Source organism: Lontra canadensis, unplaced genomic scaffold (genome assembly GCF_010015895.1).
Source record: "Lontra canadensis isolate GAN:19392208 unplaced genomic scaffold, GSC_riverotter_1.0 scaffold33, whole genome shotgun sequence".
In the NCBI taxonomy this organism is placed as follows: domain Eukaryota; kingdom Metazoa; phylum Chordata; class Mammalia; order Carnivora; family Mustelidae; genus Lontra; species Lontra canadensis.
This window is the reverse complement of record NW_022631027.1, coordinates 3,059,430-3,084,436: the sequence shown is the minus strand read 5'-3', so window position 1 is coordinate 3,084,436 and position 25,007 is coordinate 3,059,430. Positions and strand designations below refer to the sequence as shown.

Sequence of the window (25,007 nt, the reverse complement as noted above, 5' to 3'; positions counted from 1 at the left end):
TTATTATTCTTGACATAGAAGAAAATGCATATGTTTATAAAAATACATTGAAGTGCTTCCTGGAACAAAGGAGGAAACTACCAGGTTGCAAGTCTCAGCAGAAAGCTAAATAATGAAGAGGGACTGCTAACTTGCCTTACTAGACCATTTTATTTTCTCCTAAATCAGATCCTGGACAGAGAAAAGAAAACAGAAAAGGTAGAGGAGAGAGAGAGAGGACCCACAGGGTCAAAAGTGTTTGGGCTTCTGAGGACTGGAAGACTTGTCATTCTCCCCAAAACTGATAGGTAAAGACGGTTGCGAAAATATCCCTGAATTAGGGGAGCTTGCAGGGGGACTCAGGAACAGGAGAATACTGAGATCAACCCCACCCAAGATTTCTTGATGGACTCAAGAAACCAGAGAGCAATCCAAAGACTGGCAGAACAGACTCTACAACACAGTACAGAGAAGAAGCTGAGTCTGAAAGGTTGAGAAGGCCTGGAAGGCAGAGGGAGGCTCCCTTTAGGAGGGAGGGAGCTGTGTGTAATGAGAAGGCAGAGAAATGAGCCCTTGCACTTGGGAGATCACAAGGGGAAGACTAATCCCCATAATGTATTGCTTTAAAAACTAGAGGGGCTAAATTCCGTGAGTTTGTAAAACCAGTGGGCCTGGAGCCTGGAGTTTTAAAAGTCAGCTAACTCAGCTCAGAAGGAGTCTGGAGGGGGAACTAATAACCAGGTTGCTGCAGCCCTAAAAGAAACAGTGGCCTGTGCAGGGAAGCAACCTAAGATCAGCAATTTACACAACCCTACCGCAAAGGGGAAACAGATCTGTTCTAATTTTAGAACGTGTTGGGGGACTTCTCAGAAAATGAGGGAGCCCTCAGATGCCATTTTCCTCCCCTGTCTTCCAGCATAAACACAGCCATTTGCCAGAGGCAGGGCTGCACCAACACCTTGAGCCTCCACCCAGTGCTCAGGGCAAATTCTGTGAAAGCGGCATCCCTGCCCAGCTGCTGCATGCTCAGCTGCCCCCACCTACAGTGCCCAACCATGTACCCCATCCACTGTTGCAGACTATGTCCAAACTTGCACAGCTGCCACACCACCCCCAGCTGGGGGGTGGGCAGCCATGGTTGTGTGCTGCACCCAACCTCCTCCTGGGACCCTGGCAGGCAGTCCCCAGCCAAGGCAGTGCTTCTGGGAATCCAATACTGGACTAGACACCCAATGAAAATTTTGCTAATACCATTGCCCCAAAATATATAAAGAACTTATAAAACTCAACATCCAAAAAAACTAATCCAATTTAAAAAGACGTGAACAGAACATTTCTCCAAAGAAGACATTCTGATGGACAACAGACACATGAAAAGATGTTCATCATTACTGACCATCAGGAAAATAAAAATCAAAACTACAATGAGAGGGGAGCCTGGGTGGCTCAGTTGGTTAAGCCTCCAACTCTTGATTTTGGCTTAGGTCATGATCTTTGAGTCTTGGGATGGAGCCCCCACTAGTCTCTGCACTCGCAGGGGAGTCTGCTTGAGGATTCTCTTGCTCCCTCTCCCTCTGCCCCTCCCCCTGCTCGTGCTCTCTCTCTCAAATAAATAAATAAATAAATAAAACTGTGGAAAGAGCCAAGATGCCCTTCAACAGACGAATGGATAAAAAAGATATGGTCCATATATACAATGGAATATTATGCCTCCATCAGAAAGGATGAATACCCAACTTTTGTATCAACATGGACAGGTCTGGAGATTATGCTGAGTGAAATAAGTCAAGCAGAGAGAGTCAATTATCATATGGTTTCACTTAGTTGTGGAGCATAAGGAATAACAAAGAGGACATTGGGAGATGGAGAGGAGAAATGAGTTGGGAAAAATTGGAGGGGGGGACACGAAGCATGAGAGACTATGGACTCGGAGAAACAAACTGAGGGTTTTGGAGGGCAGGGAGATGGGGGGTTGGGTGAGCCTGGTGGTGGGTATTAAGGAGGGCACATACTGCATGGAGCACTGGGTGTGGTGCGTAAACAATGAATCTTGGAACACGGAAAAACTAAAATAAAATTTAAAAAAAAAATAAATCTTTGTAAAAAATACTACAATGAGATATCAGAATGGCTAAAATTAAAAACACACCAGAAACAATAGTTGCTGGCCAGGATATGGAAAAAAAGGAACCCTCTTGTTGATGGGAATGCAAATTGGTGTAGTCACTCAGGAAAACAGTATGAAGATTCCTCAAAAAATTAAAAATAGAACTACCTTATGATCCAGCACTCAAGCTACTGATATTTACCCCCCAAAATACAAAACCACTAATCCAAAGGGATACATGCACTCCTATGCTTATTGCAGCATTATTTACAATAGCCAACATATAGAAGGAGCCCAAGTTTCCACTGATTGATGAATGGATAAAAAAGATGTGGTATACATATACACAATGGAATATTATTCAGCTATCAAAAAGAATGAAATCTTGCCATTTGCAATGATGTGGATGGAACTAGAGAATATTATGCTAAGCGAAATAAGTCAGTCAGGGAAAGACAAATATCATATGATTTTGCTCATATGTGGAATTTAGGAAACAAAACAAATAATCAAAGGGAAAAAAGGGAGAGACAAACCAAGAAACAGACTTTTGATTAGAGAGAACAAACTGATGGTTACTAGAAGGGAGGCAGGTGGGAGGCTGGGTTAAGTAAGTGAGGGGGATTAAGGAGTGTACTTATCATCATGAGCACTGGTGATGTACAGAAGTGTTGAATCACTATAGTGTATACCTGAGACGAATATAACACTGTATGTTAACTAGGTGGAATTAAGACAAAATCGTAAAAAAATGATATCCCCTACCCCTATTCAGTAAAGCCCATTACACTTATACCTGCTTTTGGGATAGTCTTGCATTTGGGAGAGGGAATTATAAGAGAAGCTATATCCAGCTCTTTATCTGATGTGTTATACTCCAAAGGTAAAAGATCACCTCCACAATAACCGTAAAAATTATGCCATAAGGAAACAAAGTGATTGAGCATGGTCTCAGATAGCCCTGGAAAACCACTCAAATATTACAAGTATTACATTAATGCAGTGAGAATCAGTCCCTGATCTTCTTCCCTTTTGGGAGGGCAGGCACCTTGAGATATGTTTGAGTGATAAATGAGATTCTGGCATAATAGGTGTCCTTACTAGAGTAAATAAGTCCATCACAACCTAGTTTGTGAAGGAGAGGTCTGAAAGTGTGGTCTCAGGAAGGAGAAGGGAGATCCTTTCATAATCTCAGACAGATTCATGTTTGTTATTTTGTCTCATGTGTCAAAAAAGTGTCTTGCCTACAAGTTCCTTGCATGAGATTGAAACTGAGATATTCCCTGGATGATGAGCTAGAGATAATTATGCTACCAAACCTAGAAAACAGTCCCAGAAAAAAAACAAAGAATTCTAAACTGCCTAAAGTGTTTCAGTTGTGAAATACAAATATTATATCTACTCTAAGTAGCTATTCAAGAATACAACACACACACAGTGACACAAAGATCAAATAGAAACACAAACAATTGAAAACATGCATAATATTTTAAAAAGGCAATGTTTTTTGTTACAAAAAAATAACAAAAGTGACTATCCCAAAAGCTAAAAACATAAGAAAAGACACCTCATTTCATGAGTTATTAAAACCACAATGCAAACCACTACTACTCATCTACCAGATGAAGCAGAGGCAGACCTTACTGAGGTCTCATGAGCTTGAACAGCACCTGGAATGCTCTACAGTGTTGGTGCAAACATAAACTCGTACAACTATGAGACTGTTGGACACTGTCAAATCTGTGAGCAGAACATATGCATTTCAACAATCCACTCGTAGGTATAGACACAAGGAGATTGTGCAGATATGTGATCTAGAAGATGCATGCAAGAATGTTTATAGCAGCCTTTTTCATAACAGCCAAGAAATGAGAAACTGTTAAATAGTCTGTCAATAAATGATTGGATAAACAAGTTCTAGAATATCCTATTGACTACTATACATCATAGAACATAAACAATCTATAGCTATACACAGAAATATGGATAAATCTCACATGCATAGTATTGAGTACAAGACATCAGATATTACAGAATACACACTTTAAGGATCCAGCTATATCAAGGGCCAAAGCAGGACAGTGGTTACCTTGATGTGGCCAGGGGAGACATGGTGGTGACAAAGGGAGAATGAGGAAGGAGAGGTATCTTGCAATCCTAACAGTCTTAGCAGAGCTATTATTGTCTCAGGACAAGGTCAAAGCTTATGCATCAGAAGGTTACTCGCTATTTGCAAAGCTACTTTGGGGTTGTTGTTGAGACTGAGCTCCTGACTTCAATATATCAAGTCACTACAAGAGTAGAACTTTTCATCATGAGCTACACATGGTTAGACCTTCCAAATCTCAAGTTTATTTGGGTGGCTACAGGACAAAACAAAGTTACATAAGCAGGTGGCTTAAGTCCCTTATCACCAACCTCTATTACACTGATGGCTTTCCCTTCATCAGACACATTGTGCATTGAGGCATTCTCTAATACTCCTTGAATTCCACTTACAGTACCCTGGCAGGACTGAGCCCCAGGGACTCAGAGTGGCTCCATAACACATCCTCAGATCTGTTTACTTACTTTCCTTGCTTCACTCTTTTCCTACATTCACCTAGCTGAATATGAATGAGGCCTTGTGTATGCAGGAATAATGCCTTCTGAAACCAGGTGTCAACAAAGGATATGTATCTATTGACTCAAGGTAGGAAGTATGACATAAAACATAAGAAAAAATAACCAGAAACATGCATGATTTGTGAAAAATATTAATCGACTCATTCAAGAAGCTCCATGAATTCGAATACATAAAAGTACAACAGAATGTATACCTTACTTACATCATAGTCCTGAAAAAGGACCCAGTTTAGGGAGTTACCCAAACTACCTACATTTGGACACCAGTCTGTACTTTCTAACTGATTAAGTTCCCTTAAGACCAACAAGACCCTGCGTGATTGACCCCAAGACAATGACCTGACCTTGACTGCCCACCTGCATGTACCCACTGACCTCTGTCCCACATTTTCCTTATACAAACCTGGAAGTTTTCTAGACTTTGGAGACAGACTTTGGACACTAGTCCTCTGCCTCCCCTTGGCTTCCCTGGAATAAATCTCTTTCTTGTTGCACCATCACTGGTCTCTCTGCTTTTGGGTTTTGTCAATGGCAAGTGGCCGAACCTGGTCTGCTCAGGAATCCTGGAGCCAGACTCACTTATGCCCTTGGCCTCTGGTAATAGTCCATTTGTGGACAGATAAGTTGGGGACAAAACAAAGAAAGCTAGTTAGGGTGACATTTAGTAAGGCCTAAGTACAGAGTGACTAATATTCTCTGAGTTCCCTCCCTCCTCTACTTCCTCAAGCTCTGGTGACTCAGTTCTGGCATGCCTTCTCTCAATATGTAACCAATAGTTAAAGTAGTTTTACTTTCAGATTCCATTTCATCTTCCTTTTCCTTTCTCAACTTTCAAAATCTGTTCTCTGCTTCTGCGGGAGGAGGAAACAGAACAAGGGTGAGTTCAGAGACAGCTGAAAGCTCATTCGTGAACAGACCAGCAGTGCTAAGATGCAGGTATGTTCATTTCTAAACATTCTTTTAGAGGCACTTTAGGTTTGGGCTTAAAACTTTAATTTCTGAGATAAAAATAGGAACTGAGAAGAGGAACGCAATTGATAGATCTAAATATAGAAGATATAAAACCTTATATTTGTGGGGCGCCTGGGTGGCTCAGTGGGTTAAAGCCTCTGCCTTAGTCCAGGTCATGATCCCAGGGTCCTGGGATTGAGCCCCGCATCGGGGCTCTGCTCAGCAGAGAGCCTGCTTCCCCTCCTTCTCCCTCTGCCTGCCTCTCTGCCTGCTTGTGATCTGTCTGTCAAATAAATAAATAAATAAATAAATAAATCTTAAAAAAAAAACAACTTATATTTGAGATTTCTACTTAATGTTGTTTACATATTCTTGCTCTAAAATCTACATATTCAAAAAGTCTACATATTAAAAACAAATCTGAATTACAGAGGAAGCTTAAGAAATCTGACATACCTTTCACTTAAATTTAACCTGTGGTGATATTTTGTGATATTTGCATTCTTTTTCTAAACAGATATGGAAGTTTTTCTACTTACATTCTTATTCTGATTATTATTTGGGGGAATAAGTAACAGAGGCCATAACTCTTCTCCACTAAATACTCACACCTCTATCTTGGGATCCAGAAATTCTTTTTCCTTTCTTTGGATCCACTTCATTCCCCCATGGCTGCTCCTTCCTCTCCCCTATTTCCATCACTCCAGGAAGTCTGTGCTCAGTAAGGACATCCCTGGCCATCCTACTAATACTCGTGGGGAATTCTCTGGGTATTTAATGTAGCTAACCTCTCCCTGCTTCTGGATGCTCACTCTGTCTGCATTGCCTCGGAAATCCCATGCTCTCCCAGGCCTCCCACCTTTTAAGGTTCCCCAAGGCTTTTCTTCTTCTGTATTCGTAAGTTGAATTAAGTCATCACTATGCATAATTCAATTAACCCCCATCACTCACCTATATCTCTTTCCTCAGGATTATTTCAGTTTCACAAATCTACTATGTGCCCAACATGGGGACCAAGAAGAGAACAGAACAGATATGACACATTTCTCCTCAAGCTTAGATTTAGTGGAGATAATTACAATGATGAAAAACAGTAGAGTATCATCATTGTCTTGTCTGCCGTCTTCCTAGTTTGAGATGGTTACCAGGAAACACTATTAACTCTCTCCTTAAACTCCATTATTCCTTTCTCCAGTACTAATAGGGCTCCTGCTAATTTGCCATGCACATAGTTTCCCAGAATAATGATGCCAATTCCAGCCTCTCCTATGGTTGTGTATGGGAATACAGATGAATCTAAGAAGCAATTTGGTTATGTAGGCATGGAGAGTCAGGAAAGGAGAGGCCTGTCTTCCCCTTGTCCATTCCCGGCTTAAAATACAAATAGGACAGCTCATCGTCTCACACCATGGGCCACCCCTTATAGATGACCGAGCATATGACAAAAAGGTTCTGAAGCCTCAAACCTTATGAAACAAAAAGCGCATCCATCTCTACATTACTGATCCCAAAATTCATGAGGGAGAAATCAATGTAAATTGTTTAGGAGATTTTTTTTTCTAATTATCACAGCTGAACCTAATCCTAAGCAATACATTTACCTTAGTATCACTCGGAGGGCAGGAGCCACAGCTTCTCTTTTTCTCCAAGCACACAAGCACAATGTGTGGCACATAATAGAAGTTCAACCAATATGTTGAGGGGGGAAAAAAAAGCTACAACAAATGGGACTGGAGATCAAGGAATAAAAATATGGAAAGATATCTTCCCTAAACTGGAGGTGAGCTGCAGCCCCTGGCAAGCACTAGCTGTGACAGAAGAGATCCAGGTCTGGAAACTGCTGAGTGGTTTGTGGGATGACAACCTAATGCTGCAGAAACAAGAGGAGCCCAGTAGATCAGAATAATACACTAGAGACGGTGTTTGGGGGATAGGAGAGTCAATAGAAATCCTCTAGAGGTTATGGTCATCAAGCATGCATAACCAACGTTTTTGAGGAAAATTGTCTTGTCGGGTAATTAAGTGCGAAACATGAAATAGTAAAACAGACCTTCCAGGTTTCCGATCATGGATCTACCATTTATTCACATGTGCTTTGGAAAAATACCTTCCTTAGACTTTTTGAGCCCCACTGAGCTCATTTGCAAAGTGGGTTTCATAAGCCTACTTTGCAGGTTCTTGTAAATATCAATGAGGGCAAAACATTGCAGACTGGTGATACCCAGGGTTTCAGCGCTAGCTTCATCAGGAATTTGGAGAATAATGAAGGCAGCAGTCTGTATTCTGGGCCATGAAGAAGTACAGAAGTGCTAACGTATGCATCCTTTGAATAACTCTGAGGCAAGAGAATGACTTTGCGGTCTTATTTTACTGTGAGACTCACTCTTCTGGGCTTGCAAGTTTCCACTGCATCTGAGGAAACATCCTGTATGATAAACACTCCTCTCAAAGCATATATATATATATATATATATATATATATATATATATATATGAGAGATCATATATATATATATATATATATATATATATATACCAGAGAAAACAAAATTTCAAACAATTGGTTCCTTAAAGTATGTTGAACTTTTTTTTTTTAAATTTTTTTTTGAGAGAAAGAGGGTGCATGCACAAGTGGGGTGGGTTAGAGGGAGAAGAAAGGAGAGAATCTTAAGCAGGCTCCATGACCACTGCAGAGCCTGACATGAGGGCTTGATCCCACAACCCTGCAATCATGACCTGAGCCAAAACCAAGAGTCAGATGCTGAACCAGCTGAGTCACCCACGCCTCCAATAGGTGGAATTTTAATAGGAATAAATATAATCTCATTTACCTGCCTCAATTATTCACCTCTTATCTATTTTTATTTTTATTGATAGAACACCATGTAAGTTTTAGGGTGTAAAACATGTTGCTTTGGTACATTTACATATGACAATATGATTACCACCTTAGCCTCAGCTAACATCTCTATCATGTCACTTAATTATCATATTTGTGTGTATGTGTGTGTATGTGTTGACAATAAGATCTAGTTTAATAAGATCTAGTCTCTTAACAATTTTGAAGTTTATAATGTGGCATTGTTGTCTTTATCATTATGCCACGCACCTCCAGCCTTATTTATTTACTGGTTGCAAGCTTATACCCTTATAAACCACTAACCTTCAAATTCCCCAACTCCTAGCCCCCCATAACCACCATTCTACTGTTTTTATGGAGTTCATTTTTTTTAAAAGACTTTATTTATTTATTTGTTGGAGAGAGGGAGAGGGGGGAGAGAGAGATAGAGAGAGAATGGCAGGCAGAGGAAGGAGCAGTCTCCCTGCTGAGCAAAGAGCCAGATGTGGGACTCAATCCCAGGACCCTGGGATCATGACCTAAGCCAAAGGCAGATGCTTAACCAACTGAGCCACCCAGGTGCCCCCAGTGTTTTCTTTTTTATATTCCACATATAAGTAATATCATATAGTATTTGACTTATCGCACTTGACATTATGCCCTCGAGGTTCATACATATTGTCACAAAAAGCAGTATTTCCTTATTTCTCATGCTGAACAATATTCCATTGTATATATGTACACAACTTCTTTATCCATTCATCTATTGATGGACACTTGAGTTGTTTCCTATTGTCAGTTATGTGGCAATAACACGAGAGTGCAGATATCTCCTTGAGATCCTGATTCCAATTCTTTTGGATAAATACCCCCAAGTGGGATTGCTGGATTATATGGTAGTTCTATTTTTGATTTTATGCAGCCTCCATACTGTTTTCCATGGTAGCTGGACCAATTTACAATGTATATTCCTATCAACCGTATACAAGGGTTCTATCTCCACATCCTTGCTAATAATTACCTCTTTTCTTCTTGATAATAGCCATTTGAACAGGTATGAGGTGATCTCCCATTTTAAGATATCCCTGATTTCTTTGATGATTAGTGATGTTAAATATCTTTGCATGGACTGTTGGTCATTTGGTGTCCTCTTCGGGAAAATGTCTGTTTAGTTCCTCTACTGATTTTCTAATCAATTGTTTTTGTTGTTGTTATTGAGTTGTATGATTTTCAAAGTTCTTAATATGCTTCGTTGGGGGAGATATCAAAGATATCCAAAAGACACCAGAGCATGATAACTTAAGGAAGATATTTAGCATTTTTAACTGCAGTGATCGGAAAGAAAACTGATTTAGTAGGATGAGAGTGACTGATGAAAAGTTTCAATCTGATTAGGGTCTTTAAAAATCATTTTAGAATTATAGTTTCTGATTTTGGATCTCACTGGTCCCCTCAATTTCTTGCCTCATTCAGGGTTGGGGATTCTGACGGTGACCTTTACGGATGCCTTCCACAGTGGAGCAGTTCCTTGTCTGGACAACGTGGTGATACCCCTGTCCTAGTGTGAGAACTCAGTGATTCCCACAGAAATGGTCCTGGCACTCCCGCACCTGGATGGGGAGGCAGCCCCCACATTGCAGCCCTCCCAGGATAACGAGCTACAAAACCAGTACCTGGTACTTGGTCTTAATACTTGATTCTCCATGTTACCCCCTCTACCTAGAAGCTAACTGACTAGCCATAAATTAGCTAGCCTTCATGGTGGAAGGATTCTGATTATTCTGAGTGAGAGAGTTATAAAGGACACTATTACTCTATTTTATCTCCTTCTCCTCCAAACTCAGACACTTGGTCCAAAGTCAAGTCAGTATAGACACACGGATGGCCTCCTTGACTGAATATTGGCAGTTTCCCTATGTGCTTGGAACACGCTTACGTTATTTTGAGCTTGCTGCTTTTTCTGTGTACTCTCTCCCATTTACAGCAACCCAAGTTTCTCTGAGAAGATTCTGTTACCAGATCATTCTTTATTTTTATTTTGCTTCCTATTGTATTACTGTTAACCGTGCCTTGTAGGTCACAGGATATTACAGCTGCAAGGAGCCATCGAGATTATATAATGCAGACTCAACATGTCACAAGGAAGGCTCAGGGAGTTCAGAAACTTACCAATGGTCTTAATGGAGTATTTCTCTCTGAGATGATAGTAACTCAAGTTTCTTTTAACAGTAATTCAATGAGTGTTATGTGCAACTAATGAATCATTGAACACTACATCAAAAACTAATGAGGTACTATATGTTGGCTAATTGAATTTAAGTTAAAAAAACAGTAATTTACATACCATAAATTTCATGCATTTATTGACAAAAGTAAACAAATGTAAATATACAATGGCTTCTTTTATATGGGTTAGGTGGTCTAGGAAATCTTATGGAAGAGGAGTGTGACATAAATTTCAAAAGACTTGTACACATTATCCGGGGTGGGAGGTTACTAGAGAAGCCCAAACAGAAAAAAAAGAGCAGGATTCTGAAAACCAAAAACTGCCAGCATTCAGTCAAGGAGTGTCTACTGACTTTGCTTCAGATAAGGTATCTGAGTTTGGAGGAGAAGGAAAGCACCCAAGACTGTGTTTATAAAACTGCACATTCTTCTGGAGGCTGGAGGGGTTAGTGAGATAACCAGGATCTTAGAACATTCTATTCGTTGGAGAAGCAAATAAGGAATGTTACTTGGTTTTTTTCTCAGAATATTTCAATGGAAGTTCAGGTTTGACCTACCTGACATGTCTTTGCCATTTGTGGTCCCCAGGAATTGCTACAGATGAAGATAGAACTAGAGGAAAGCTCTAAGAAGAAAGATGAGCTTCTCCGTGATATGCAAAGAGCCTTAGCAGGTATGGGGAGAGCTTAGCTCATGATGGGGAGGGAGGCTCCCGCGTGCCCTTGGAGCACTGCCCAACAGGAAGATCTTCCTGAAGGAAGGCGTTTCCTCGCCTTCTGTGGAATGCACGCTCCTCAATTCTGAAAATAACAAGGCAGGGTGTGGTTGCTCAAAAGCCAGGCAGTCAGGGTCTTTCCCACCACCTTCTCCAACCTGCCCTCCAGGTGTGGTCACCAGGCGATTTCGGACATTCCCCTCTGCACTTTAAAGACAGTTTGGTGTCTGAGAGAGTGGGGTGTTGTGGGACAGGGGGCTGTAGCTCTCAGGCTTAACCTCTGTCATCTTTCCTCTCGGAATGAAAATCTTCCTGGAGCAGAGGAGCAGGCCAAAAGAGAGACAGCAGAGAGGGAAAAGCAGCTTCTTGAGGAAAGGTGTAAAGAGATGCAGCAAAAGATAAAGCTTCTAGAAATAATGTTCAATAAATCCATAATCCAACTGAAAGCAGAGATGATGACTGAGACGGAAAACCTTCTGAGAAAGCGGGATGAGAAGATTCAGAGGCTTGAGGTAAGCCTGGCCTGGGACCCGGCAGGGACTGCAGAACAAAGCCCGGAAGCCCCAGGAAGGGAGCGGTGAAAGTCACAGAGAAGTCAGAGAGAGAAGCACCACTGTCATTTATAGCATCTGCTTCACTACACGCCCTAAACTTGTCATGGCTTGTGTCCAGGCACTTGAATTGGGTTCACACTGAGTTTCCAGAGAATCCAGTAAGAACTTGGTAGCTCCAAGCATTTACAGAAGATGCTGCTGTTCTGGGGGATTCCTGGATGAGCTCACGGAGCAATATTAAATGGGGTCCCCAGGTTTATCGCATAGATGTCCTAACTGGGTGTATGGAATAGAAGCAGCAATTGGTTCACTTTCCCAAGATTACTGCCGGTTTTCAGGCACCCTACTCAACCAGTGACACTAAGATAGATCCTTGCTGACCTAAAACTATCAGCTATGTACAGACTTTGGGGGACCGACAGCTCCTAACCTAGGGCTATCTCCAGGTGAGGATGGCCTGCCCAAGTCAGCACACAGCACAGAGGGAATTATTCTCTCTTCTCCTATCTGGAAGTGTTTGTGTCAGATTTCTAAACCAGCTTAGAAGGTCACATTATTTCTAAGATGTGGGTGAGCATTTGTGACATTCTGGTCAAAGGCTCTCTCCTAAACAGCATAATTTTAGCTAGAATATCTCACAACAATTGTCCTTATGCCTGTTTTGCACCTTGTAAAACCCTAGTGATGGATGACTATAAACAAGGTTATACTATGCTTCTTTTCATTTCTCAGCCCTAAACCAGATGTCCCTGTTGTAATTGATCTAATAAGAGAGACTACACTAAAAAAGGAAAATGCAGATAATTTTGTAAATTATTAAGATAAGACAGGAATATAATTATTCCTGAAAGTTTGGAGTTTTTGAGTGCTTTCCTTTTATGACTAAATCACATGCTTTTTAGGCCCAAATTGAAGTGCTGACTGAAAAGAAGCAAAACAATTACTGCACTTCAGAGATAACGGCAAATGATAAGGAAGAAAACAGGTCAGAGCACTCATGGTGGTCTAAAATTTGTGACCTGATACAAGAGTTGACTTTACTACTTGCCAAGTTTTTCTCTAGTGGATAATTTCAGGTAATTTTTACAAGTTTTCATAACAGCTTTTTGATATGGCTTATTTTTACATATATGTACCTTTTCTGTTTTTTAGCAAAATTTTAATAGAAAAATACAAAATACCTACTACAGGGCATCAATGCTTAGCAAACAAAAGATATAGTCAATGTGGTTGGATAGTTAATTCACTCATATTCCATGGACATGGAAATAACAGATTTGAAGACAAAGAGAAGGTCAAATCTGTAATATCCTGAAAAAGAAACATATTAGACTATATTTATCAAAAAATGCTTCTGAAAGTCACACATGAATCACTACACAAATGGCTACCCATACTGTGTTCTTGAGTAGAACAGGCTGGTTCCATAGGCAGATCAGTTCTCTCTCAGTTCACTTATAAATCGCGTGTGTTCTGAATTAAAATTTCAGAAAGGCTAATTGTAAAATTTAAATGGAGCTGATCAAAAAAATAGTAAAAATGTCAAGGCAATTCAGAAGAGGTACGATAAAATTTATAGAACTGTGGTAATTAGCACAGTGTGTCCACTGAGCATAAAGGCATAACAGTAGGACACATTGTGTAGTCTAAAAATAGAACCCCACCACATATAGGAATTACGTGCATGTAAAAAGCATTACTTCAAATTAGTGGGAAAGAATGAACTATATACAATGCCTGTTTTCAAATAACCGGACAGCAGTGCAGAATGAAAGCGTGATTAGAACTATTGTAAATTTTGCATGAAGTAAATTTCAGCTTGACCTCAGAGTGAACATTAGAAAACTACATAAAATCAGTAAATGTCAAATAATTTATAAAATTGTCTTGGAACATCAAATTTATTTTTAAATGCCATAAAACCTGAAGCCATAAAAGTACTGACAAAACTACATAAAAAATAAATTTGTTGTGGTGAAAAAGAACCTAAAGAAATTCAGAAGCCAAAAATGTTCTGAAGACAGCCTTGATTTATATCAGAGGAAAGAGCTGATTTTATAAGTTGTATATCATTAAGAGCCACCAGTCAATAAAAATAGGCAAACTCTGAGTAGATAGCTTATAGAAAAGATGTTCAAGTAACTCAAAATAAGTGAAATGAAACTAAAACTATGAGATGTAGTGTCTCACCTCATATGCTATCAAACTGTGTTTCCAGTGTTTCAGAAAACATGTCCTTGCGTGGGAGCCCAAATTGTTTAATATTGCAAACTGTGTCTAAGACTTCTGAAGTTTTAACCGATGTCCATTTGGCCCCACAGATTCAGGTTTTTTTTTTTAAGATTTTATTTATTTATTTGACAGATAGAGATCGCAAGTAGGCAGAGAGGCAGGCATAGAAAGAGGAGGAAGCAGGCTCCCCGCTGAGCAGGGAGCCTGATATGGGGCTCGATCCCAGAACCCTGGGATTACTACCTGAGCCGAAGGCAGAGGCCTTAACCCACTGAGCCAACCAGGCGCCCCCCAACAGATTCAGTTTTTAAGGCATATATGCACCCTCTCTCTCATACACACAGTCAGAAAAATTATGTATTTATAAGATGTCCACCGCAGCCCTGATTGTAACTTTCAAGACTGGACCTACTTATACATCCATCTATATGGGAGTGGTAATATAAGTTTTAGCACCCTTACACAATGGAATATCATATAGCCAGAAAATTGAGAAACAGAGCACTATTTGTAATGACACAGAACAATTTACTAGATATACTGTAATGTGGGAAAAGTAGAGTGCAAACCAATAGGAATAGTGCACTATTTTTGCCAAAAATTGGCACTTACATATACTTGTATGTATACACTTAGATGATCTCTGATAGAACATGATGAACTGGCAATGTTGGTTCCTTCTAGGGGAAGCTAGGTTTCTGAGATCAGGAGTGAGAGGAATACTTGTTTTATTTTGTATAAAACTTTGTATGTTTGGAAATTTTATAAGGAGTATGCAATTCTTGTTCAGGAGGATAAGAAAGGAAAAAACAAGGGTGATGGTTATGGTGATGATGGTGGTGGTAACAGGGAATTTTGCATTCTTAGGAAAGCGTCAGTCAGTTCAAAAGAGAGGTCTGATGGTGAGGTCTGATACTGGGGAAAAAAAACACATATATTCTAATCCTGTTTGTATTATGGAGTTGACTTATACTTCCTCCAATTCTTTGAAAAATAAGATAAAAAGTATGATGTGATTCTGAAATTCCAACTGGTATCTTTTACTTTCCAGCTGCAATTTACAGGTTGAGGTGTTAGTTAGAGAGTGGGACTTCAGTGTATCTTTGGTGTTTTTGGGACTTCCCTTTCAGCTGACTAATATTTGCACGCTATGCTATTGGTATAATGAACTACTTCCAGTTGCACAAGCTTGACAGGTTACCCCTTTTTTCTAGATACCTGCGTACAGTATTTGGACTTCTTCAAACAACCTCTCTTACTGATCTTCACCTTTATTTTGCAGACTGGATTTTCCTTGAAGTCTTGGATTTCCTGAACCCCCATACTGAGTAGGGTGGCTCTCCTTTGCACTCTTATTGCACCTGCAGCATGATTTTGAAAATTTAAATTACCCATTTACTCTGTCTTTCTGACGATGCCTCACCACCAAGGACCAGTTGATCTTTACCATTGTAATCTTAGCTCCCATTTCCATGTCCAGCACTTGATCAATAACTGGAAAATGTTGATTGAATAAAGTTTCCCACTTTCTATATCCTCATTAGGGCAGATGCTTCAAAGGAGTCTTGTTAAAACAAAGGGTGCAGTTTTTGATACAGAGAACAAAGGCAAAAGGAAATGTGGATAAAATTAAATTTCCTTATAACTTGCAGCCCACTGACAAACACTTGAGACCTCCAGGAACTCCTAACGGTCTTAATGCAATGCTTTGCTAGTGGAAAAACGCAGCCTTAGCTTGACAATAGTCAGGCCTCCAGGATCCTGTAATGTTAGGAGTTAGTTGCAGTTATGTGGTCAGGACCCAGATCCCCAACATGAAAACAGTCAGGACAGCTAAAATAAAACAGCACTAGCATCCTGTTTTGTAGCTTAGACAGGGCTATACTGACATTCTGTTTTTGCAGCCTTTGCAGAAATGACTTCTGCAAAACATCCTAAAATAAAACAATGAACCACAAAGCATAGCCCCCAGATGTCAACCAAAAAAAGACCATCATCACATACACATTAACCTATAGGTGCCCAGATACATGACCAAAATCCTGATTGGCACGACCAGCACACCTTGATGGCTTAAAAGGGTTCTGCAGATGCGCTCATAAAGCCCCCAAACTTAGAAACTCAGATCCCCTCCCTCTCCAGGAGCTTTGTACTCTTGCTCAATAAACTTTGCTTCACTGTCCACCATTCTTCCTCTGGTTACCTCTTCATTCTTCATAGTGGCATGACCAAGAATTGTGGTCACTAAAAATTGTGGTCACTAAAGAATTCCTGCCACAGTAAGTCTTCTTTAACATATTTAAAATCCTTTTGAAAACCTCCTTTGTCTCTACCCCTCCCAACTTAAAATTATATAATCAATCACTCTTCACATTCCTAGTACAGCTCTTTCTGCCCATGGGTCCTATCCCCATACTTTAATAAAACCATTTTTTTTTGCACCAAAAATGTCTTAAGAATTCTTTATTGACCATTCACTCCTGAATCCCACATCAAATCACATCAGTTTTAAGATCCCAATACAGGTCACCTGGGTGGTTCAGTGGGCTAAAGCCTCTACCTTCGACTCAGGTCATGATCCCAGGGTCCTGGGATTGAGCCTCACATTGGGCTCTCTGCTCAGCAGGAAGCCTGCTTCCCCCTCTCTCTCTGCCTGCCTCTCTGCCTACTTGTGATCTCTGCCTGTCAAATAAATAAATAAAATCTTTAAAAAAAAAAAAAAAAGAAGAAGAAGAAGATCCCAATACAAAGTGGGCAGAATGAGTTAGAATGGCAATTCCTAGAAAATAGGGCTGTGAGGATGCGCTAATTGAGACTTGCCACAATGTTCTTCCTAAGAAAAGGACTGATTCACTATGCCTCCAGTTCGAGTCTCCTATTGTTACAGGATTTTGTGTCCCCTTAATGCCCACAGTACGGGCATGAGAGATTTTTAACACATTTTTCAGTACTTCAGAAAAAAAAGCAGACCAAACATATCAATAAAGTTAGAAAATATTTGAAAAAATGACTAACCAATGTGACTTATTATATTAATGTAGGGATCTAAACCCAGAGAAGTAGAATAAGCATTACCTCAAAGTATACTTGGAACTTTCACATTGAATTTACCTGTACTCAGATAGCAGGTTTCAAGAAATCTGAAAATACAACACCATGTAAAACAATGCATACTAACTGGGAATTACTAATATTAGAAGAACAACTAGAAGAACCTCGCATTTGAAAATTGAAAAATACATTTCTAAATAGATAAAAGAGGTAGAAATGTTTGAAAGTAAGGGCACCTGCTTGGCTCAGTCCATTAGGCATCTACCTTTGGCTCAGGTCATGATCCCAGGGTTTGAGGATCAAGACCTGCATCAGGCTCCCTGCTCAGTGGGGCATCTGCTTCTCTCTCTCCCTCCGCCTACCACCCCTCTGCTTTTATGCACATGCTCTCTCACTCTCTCAAATAAATAAATAAAATCTAAAAAAAAAGAAAGAAAGAAAGAAAAAGAAAAGAGAAGAGAAGAAAGAAAGGTTTAAAAGTAGAAACTTTGAACAGTGATGAAAATGTCACATATAAAACCTAGGGTGCTGCTAAAGCAGTCCTTTTAGAGAAATTTATAGCCTACAAATCTACATGTTAGGAAAAATGAAAGTTAAAATATGGTTGAGCAGGCCATCTATCTTAGAAAATTAATTAAATATAATTAAAAATTAAAACAAAATAAATCAAATCTTCTGGAAGAAGTTTAACTGCCATAAGAGCAGAAATGAACAGCAACAACAAAAAAGTACCATAGAGATGATAAGCCATACCAGAATTTTGCTACTGAGAAAAACTAAGAAAACTAACAAAATTCTATCAAGTTTGATAAAGGAACAAAGAAAAGGAACAAATGTCCAATATCTAATATAAAAGAGGAGAAATCTATAAAGTTGTTGTTGAGATCTTTTTATGCTTATTTATAAACACTGTATTTGAATTAGTCACCATCAGGGAATTTTCTCTATACAAATATTCCTTCTTAACTAATAAAACTACATATACTTTTGATGTTTTGAAATCATAGTTGTTTTCTTAATTCCCACATAGATACATTCTTTTTTCATTTTGACGCTTTCCAAATTTGCTCTCTAGTGACTTGAGCATGTTGCAAAAATGTGTAACATTTTTTTGTGTATGACTTTAGGAAGTGTTTTGACCAGGGCTTCAAGGATCTCCAATTAATTGCAAATACTCTGAGCTTCAATTAAGGGTTTTAATCAGCTTGTCCATTAAAAAAATCAAGTATATTCATATTGTAGGGTTTTTCAACAGTGCTATTATTCCTAGGGATAATTTAATGTAACAAGAAGCAGACTTGAACTTTAATTAAAACAGTAATGACAAATTATTGAATGATTAGGATTACATATAAATTCCAGAAATTCAGCATTTAGGACACTGTGAGACACAGCTGATTATTAAATTTTATCAAGGTACCAATGAAATTCCAGTTTACAATTGTTTCATTACTTTGGTTTTTATGTTAGTTTGCGGTGAAGAAGCCTGCAGTTGTCAGTTTATAAAGTATTTTATTTCAGTGCCTTTTTGTTACTTATCATTGCTTGTCATGGCCTCATCATTTAAAAGAGATGTACCACAGTTCTCTAGTCTTCAAAACAGACATGAAAGACTACTTTGGAATGTTTTAAATGGATACGGAGTAATAAGTGTGACATGACCTTATGCATTCTCATCTTTAACTATCTTTATGGAGAAGAAGAGACTTGCATGTAATAATACAAATTTCTGTTAGCCAAAAATACTTCACTGCACAGATATTTGCAGTGATCCTAGGTCTTAGAAAACACAAATGAAAACAAATCATTGTATTCACCTTGGGAACTGAGATGTGATATAAGAAATACACATTAGGTCACTCACTGTCCCAAGATTCCTGACACTAAAGCTTCTAAAACTTCTAAAACTTTTGGAATTTCCTGAGAGATTGGAATGAGAGGAGTGTTGTTTGTTATTCATAATAAGCCTCTTTCAATGACACTGGAGTTTATGCTAATGAGTGAGTCTAGGAAGAAGAAGGCTGGTTACCAGGGGAACTAGACATATGATTATAGAGTTAGAATTATCAGCACCTCTCCCCAAGGTACAGCAAGATGTGAAAGGTTGTAGATTGACTTAATTACTAATCATATCTATGTAATAAAGCCCCATAAAAACCCTAAGCTCCCTGGGGAGCTTCTGGGTTGGTGACACATGGGAGATCCTGGGATAGTAGTGTGACCTGAGAAGGTATGGAAGATGCATGTTCCTTTATACCTTGTCCTCTGTGACTCTTCTTCTGGAGCTTTTTATTTGTATCCATTTTGACAAGCCAGTAAACAAAGATATTTCCCTGAGTTCTGTAAACCATTCTAGCAAATTATCAAACCCAAGGAGGGGTATGGGAACCCTCAAATTGTAGTCAAGTTGGTCAGAAGTACCACAGGCCTGGACTCATCATTGATGTATAAAATGGGATTTGGTGTGGGACACAAAGGCAAAAGAAAAATTACATTTCCTTACTACTTCCAGCCCATTGACAAGTCCTTGAAACAGACAGTGACATTTCTCTAGGAACTCGGCTGCCTCCACACTAACACTATGCAAGGGTAAAATGCAATAGCTTAATATTATCCTTATTCTCCAGGATCCGATAAGTCTGCTTTAACATATAAAGATTACTTTGGAAACTTCCTTTATCTCTACCCCCCAAGATATATGTTAGCAATCAACCTCCAAGCATATAACCCACTGATATATATCTGAAGGATCTCATGACAGAGGCCTTATTAAACAGTAATAAATGATTTTTTCCTAGCAAGAGTTAGCTCCTGCAAGGTCCTGAAAACCTTGTTTCCAAAATACCTTGGCGGCTTGTGCTGTTCCTGACCAACTCTCAACTTAAAAGTATATAATCTGTCACCTGTCATGACCCCAGTGTAGCTCTTTCTGCCCAAGCGTCCTATCCCAGTGCTTTAATAAAACCACCTTTTTGCACCAAAAACATCTCAAGAATTCCTTCTTGGCCATTGACTCCAAACCCCACTACTTCAAACCACATCTGAACTGGGCCTTTACCCTGTGGGTTCTGATACTAATGCCAGGTACACAGTGTCAAATTGATTTGATTTGAATTGTAGGATATCCAGGCAGTGTATGAAGAGTTGGAGAAGTGGTTGCTGGTACAGAAAAACCTACACATTTAGTGTCATCGGTGTTCTAATTGGAGAGGAACAGTTTCTTTTAGAAACCAAGTTAATCTAGTACATCTGTGATTAAACTAGTACATCTGTGGCTAAAGAACCAAGGATGTGTTAGGAATGCTAGTACCCTCTGTTTGCTTTAGATGGTGGTAGATGAGTTAACCACAGTACTGTTTGGAAAAAATAAAGACACTGAAACCCTTCCTTGCTTGTATCTATTCACCTTTCAATTCAGAAAACAGAAACCATTAGAGTCCTTGCCAAATGAAGACAGTCCCAATTCTGTTTACTGCAGTTCATACGACTGACTTCAAAAGGTCGTGTAAAGAAAGAGTAACTATACTCTGTCCTCCAAGAAAAAGTACACAATGTGATCATCTGCATGAGAATAATAAACATCTTAATAGCAGCTATTATTCATCTTGCCATGTAATATGTCCATAGACCTAAACAGCAACAGTAAAAGTTAAGCATCATCAGATTTAGAAAAAATGAGTAAAGAAAGTACATTTGAGAAGATCAGATATTTGTTTCTATCTTGCAAACTGTAAGCGTGTTGTTTCCAATTCCATAGATTTCAGAGTCTACAGTCATAAAAACAGCAGACCTGTCTAAAGTCATATTTCTGAGTCAGGAGATAAACAATGATATCAATAATAAGACAAAATACACATACACACACACACACAAGATGAGACTTATTTCAGATGTATTCTTCCAACATATAGATCCCTGTAACTCCCACCAGATCAAAAAGGAGAACATTACTAATATCCCATAAGTTTCCTTCATTGTGGCCAACCCAAGGTTAAGCACAATTCTGACTTTTATCACCCCAGAATAGTTTTGCCTGTTTCTGTACTTGATATAATTTCATGTAGTCTTTTCTAACTGACTTCCTTCACTCAACATTATGTTTGTGAAGCTCATCCTTGTTTTATACCACAGGAGTTCCTCTCTTCCATTGCCCTATAGAAGATTTCTCAGCTTCAGCACTCTTGGCATATGGACTGGAGAATTCTTTGAGTGGGGGGCTGTCCTGTGCACCATAAGACGTTTAGCAGTATCTGTGACACTACCAATTTGATGCCAATAGCACCTGTTGTGCTAACCAACCCAGCTGTGACTACCAAAAATGTGGGCAGACATGGCTGCATATCCCCCAGAGCACAAAATCATCCCCCACTGGGAACCATGGAGCTAGAAATAATTAAAATGGTTCTATTCAAACATATCCCAATCATAAAAGATAGTTCAGGGTCTAAACAGCTATGAGAGCTAAAGAAATGTGAGGAAGGAGAGGTCACTTAACAATATCTAAGAAGAAATCTTCTTTACCTCTATATTTAAGTTATCTGACTCTACACAGAACACGATGGAACATGATCCAACCTGTGGGCTCATGCTTTCCCAGATCTCTGAGGGTTTTTTTGTTTTTTGTTTTGTTTGTTTGTTTGTGGCTATATGCCACATTTTGGTAATTTTTTTCAATGTTTTTTGATGAAAGAATTTTCATGTTATCTAGTTCAAATGTTGCTAGGTTAAGAAGTCTTTTCTAATTCTCCCTTTTATTTTTCATGCAGAATAATATTAAGTAACTCAGAGTGAAATCCAAAACAAAACATATCTAAATAAAACTTCTAAACATACTACCTTTTGTACAATATATTTATCTCATAGAGAGAGGGGTTTCTTTGGGTCACAGAACCATCATGGCCCAACCCAGTAAGATGAGGGGTGGGGGGAAGACAATGACAATGATAACAACAACAAATACCTTAATATGAAGCTTAGCTCACATTCACAGAATCACGTTTGAGCACTGTGGGACAGACTTTCCAAATTTTGTTTTACTAGGTCAAACAACCAGGGAGCTGTGAGCGCAACTCAAGTATGGACCTTCCTGACACCAAGGCAGGTGTTTTTTATTTTATTTTTATTTTTTAAAAGATTTTATTTATTTATTTGAGAGCAAGACAGTGAGAAAGAACATGAGCGGGGTAGAGAGACAGATGGAGAGGGAGAGCCAGACTTCCCTGCTGAGCAGTGAGCCTGATATGGCTCGATCCCAGGACTCTGGGATCATAACCTAAGCTGAAGGCAGATGCTTAACCAACTGAGCCACCCAGGGACCCCCAAAGCAGTTGTTTTAAAATGTGACTGTGTTTAGTCATTCCCTGTGGAGGTACTGACCCCTGATCATGTACTGGGCACTAAGGAAGCCACTCAGAAGGCATTGAGGATCCTGTGATTAGCAAAGTAGTCAGAGTTCCTTGTGCTCATCTTTTTTTTTTTTTCATTGAAGTTAGACATTAACAAATAGTCATATCAACAAATGTAAAAACTTCAATTTCTGACAAGCATTGTAAAGAATGAGTGCAGGGGGTCAGAGTCAATGTAGAAGGGAGACCCAAATTAAATAACCTATCAGAAATGTCTCCCTGAGAAAGTGAGCATTAAAATAATTTTTAACAAGAGTACAATTAGGAAATAAATGAAGAAGATGAGTTCTGGGCAGAAGGTGAGTTTATGCAGAACTCTCGAATTGGGAACAGCCTGGCATGGTTGATCCTGAACACAGGTCCATGTGGCAATGCGGAGAATATAAGATGCTCACTGGGTGATGTATGGAATTGTCATATCACTATATTGTACACTGGAAACTATTATAACACTGTATGTTAACTACCCTGGAATTAAACTAGGAGCTTTAAAAAAAGGTGAAAAAAGGGGCGCCTGGGTGGCTCAGTGGGTTAAAGCCTCTGCCTTCAGCTCACGTCATGATCCCAGAGTCCTGGGATCGAGTTCGGCATTAGGCTCTCTGCTCAGCAGGAAGCCCGCTTCCTCCTCCCTCTCTCTCTGCCTGCCTCTCTGCCTCCTTGTGATCCCTGCCAAATAAATAAATAAAATCTTAAAAAAAAAAAGGTTAAAAAAAAAAGAAGAAGAAAGAAAGAAATGAATGATTGTAAGTCATGACACCAGCCCTGGAAGTAGAGTCCTGTCTGAAGCTTGCTACATTGAACCAGCCTGTTTGTAGGAAGACTTAGAGCTGAATGCCTGATACTTGCTCATGTAGAACAAGGGAAGTGCTCTCTCTTTAGACCCTCCAAACTGCATGCACTTCCAGATATTATGTTTTAAAATAACCTAACGTCAAGGATTCCCGGCCAAGAAAACAATCTCTTAGGTCAATTCAAGGCTACGTGAAATGACACTTCCTGGAATGTATTTCAGATCAAAACTGAAAGCCTACATGGTAGGCTTAATTCTGGGATTTCCCATTCTAGCAAAACAAGAACATGATTTTTAAACTACTTAAACCTGTGGAAGAGTTCAAAAAAAGTGTTTAAAGGACAACTAAATCACTGTCCTGAAGGGACCTTTGCAAACTCTCTCAAGACACCTCCTTCTTCCACCCAGGGACCCCATGTTTCCAGGACTAGAAAAATTGGACGGCATGTGCAGCTCCTGCTTGGCTGGAAAGTTCGCCAAAGACCCAAAGCCCTCAAAACATGTAATTCAATTTAAGCTGAATGCCTCTGCCCTCCTATAGGAATATTTTTGCACAGTGTCCAAAGCAAAGATTTCTGTGCACCAATCACAACTCTCCCTATTTTTAATACAGCCTCTTCTCTTTTGCAGGGGGAGAGCTATTGGGATAATATTATGAAAAGATAAAATGTTTACTATGTGAACATCTGAACATCTCACCCCAAAATTCTTGAGAGGAAATGTGTATGCTTGTAAAAATTCATTGGCATGCCAGCTGGAGCAGAGATGGAAAATACAAGGATGTAAGTTGGCAGAAACCCAAACAATGAAAAATGACTTCTCCATAACTTTGTTAAGCATAGTTTTATTTATTCCGAAGAGCAAAGTTGTAGGTGGAGGAAAGTAGATAGAGTTAGGAAGAAGAGAGTGGGGTCATCAAGGTAGGAGATGATTTTCAGTGGAGTGGAAGGCTCTGTTCACCTCCAAGTTATGATGGGCAAAGAATCTTGGGAAAAAGATGCTCATGCCCCATTTTTCAATGACATCTACTACACTCACACACGCTTTTTAAAGAGCCTGCATTTGAGAATGGGCTCCATAGGAGTTGCTATATCCAACTCTATCTCAGATAAATTACCCTCCAAAACCTGAGAGGTCACCTTCACCATGATGGCAAAAGTCATACTACAGGTAATCAGACCATGACCCAGCATGATCTCAGCTAGCCCTGGAAAACTACTAAATGTCAAATCATAGGCATATAATGGTGTCACTCCTTGATCTTATTTTCCCTCTGGAGGGTATATTAAGGTTCCCCAGAGAAAGAGAACCAATAAGAGGTTTCATATACATACATATATGTATGTATGTACATACATATATACAGTTACAAAGTACTAGCATATATATAGTACTTTGTAACTATATGTATGTAATATATGTTACATATATACAGCATGTATATACACATATATAACATATATAATATAATATATAATTTTATTAATAAAATTATATATGTATTTTATTACATAAAAGTTATTTTATGTAATA

At 39.2% G+C, this 25,007-nt stretch overlaps 1 protein-coding gene across 1 annotated transcript; it reads left to right on the top strand.

Moving 5' to 3' along the window:
- Positions 1-5,529: 5,529 nt before the first annotated feature.
- Positions 5,530-16,471, top strand: LOC116873334 (guanylate-binding protein 4-like). Its single transcript, XM_032867068.1, has 6 exons — positions 5,530-5,647; positions 9,975-10,177; positions 11,316-11,400; positions 11,764-11,954; positions 12,899-13,072; positions 15,511-16,471. Exons 2-5 carry the CDS (start codon positions 10,091-10,093, stop codon positions 13,064-13,066), a joined length of 531 nt encoding a protein of 176 aa, XP_032722959.1. The 5' UTR covers positions 5,530-5,647; positions 9,975-10,090; the 3' UTR covers positions 13,067-13,072; positions 15,511-16,471.
- The last annotated feature ends 8,536 nt before the right edge of the window (positions 16,472-25,007 follow it).

Coding starts and splice junctions, on each gene's coding strand:
- LOC116873334 (XM_032867068.1), top strand. CDS start 10,091: ATGGTCCTGGCACTCCCGCACCTGGATGGGGAGGCAGCCCCCACATTG. Junction 10,178..11,315: donor AGCTACAAAACCAGTACCTG/GTACTTGGTCTT, acceptor TGTGGTCCCCAG/GAATTGCTACAGATGAAGAT. Junction 11,955..12,898: donor AGAAGATTCAGAGGCTTGAG/GTAAGCCTGGCC, acceptor CATGCTTTTTAG/GCCCAAATTGAAGTGCTGAC.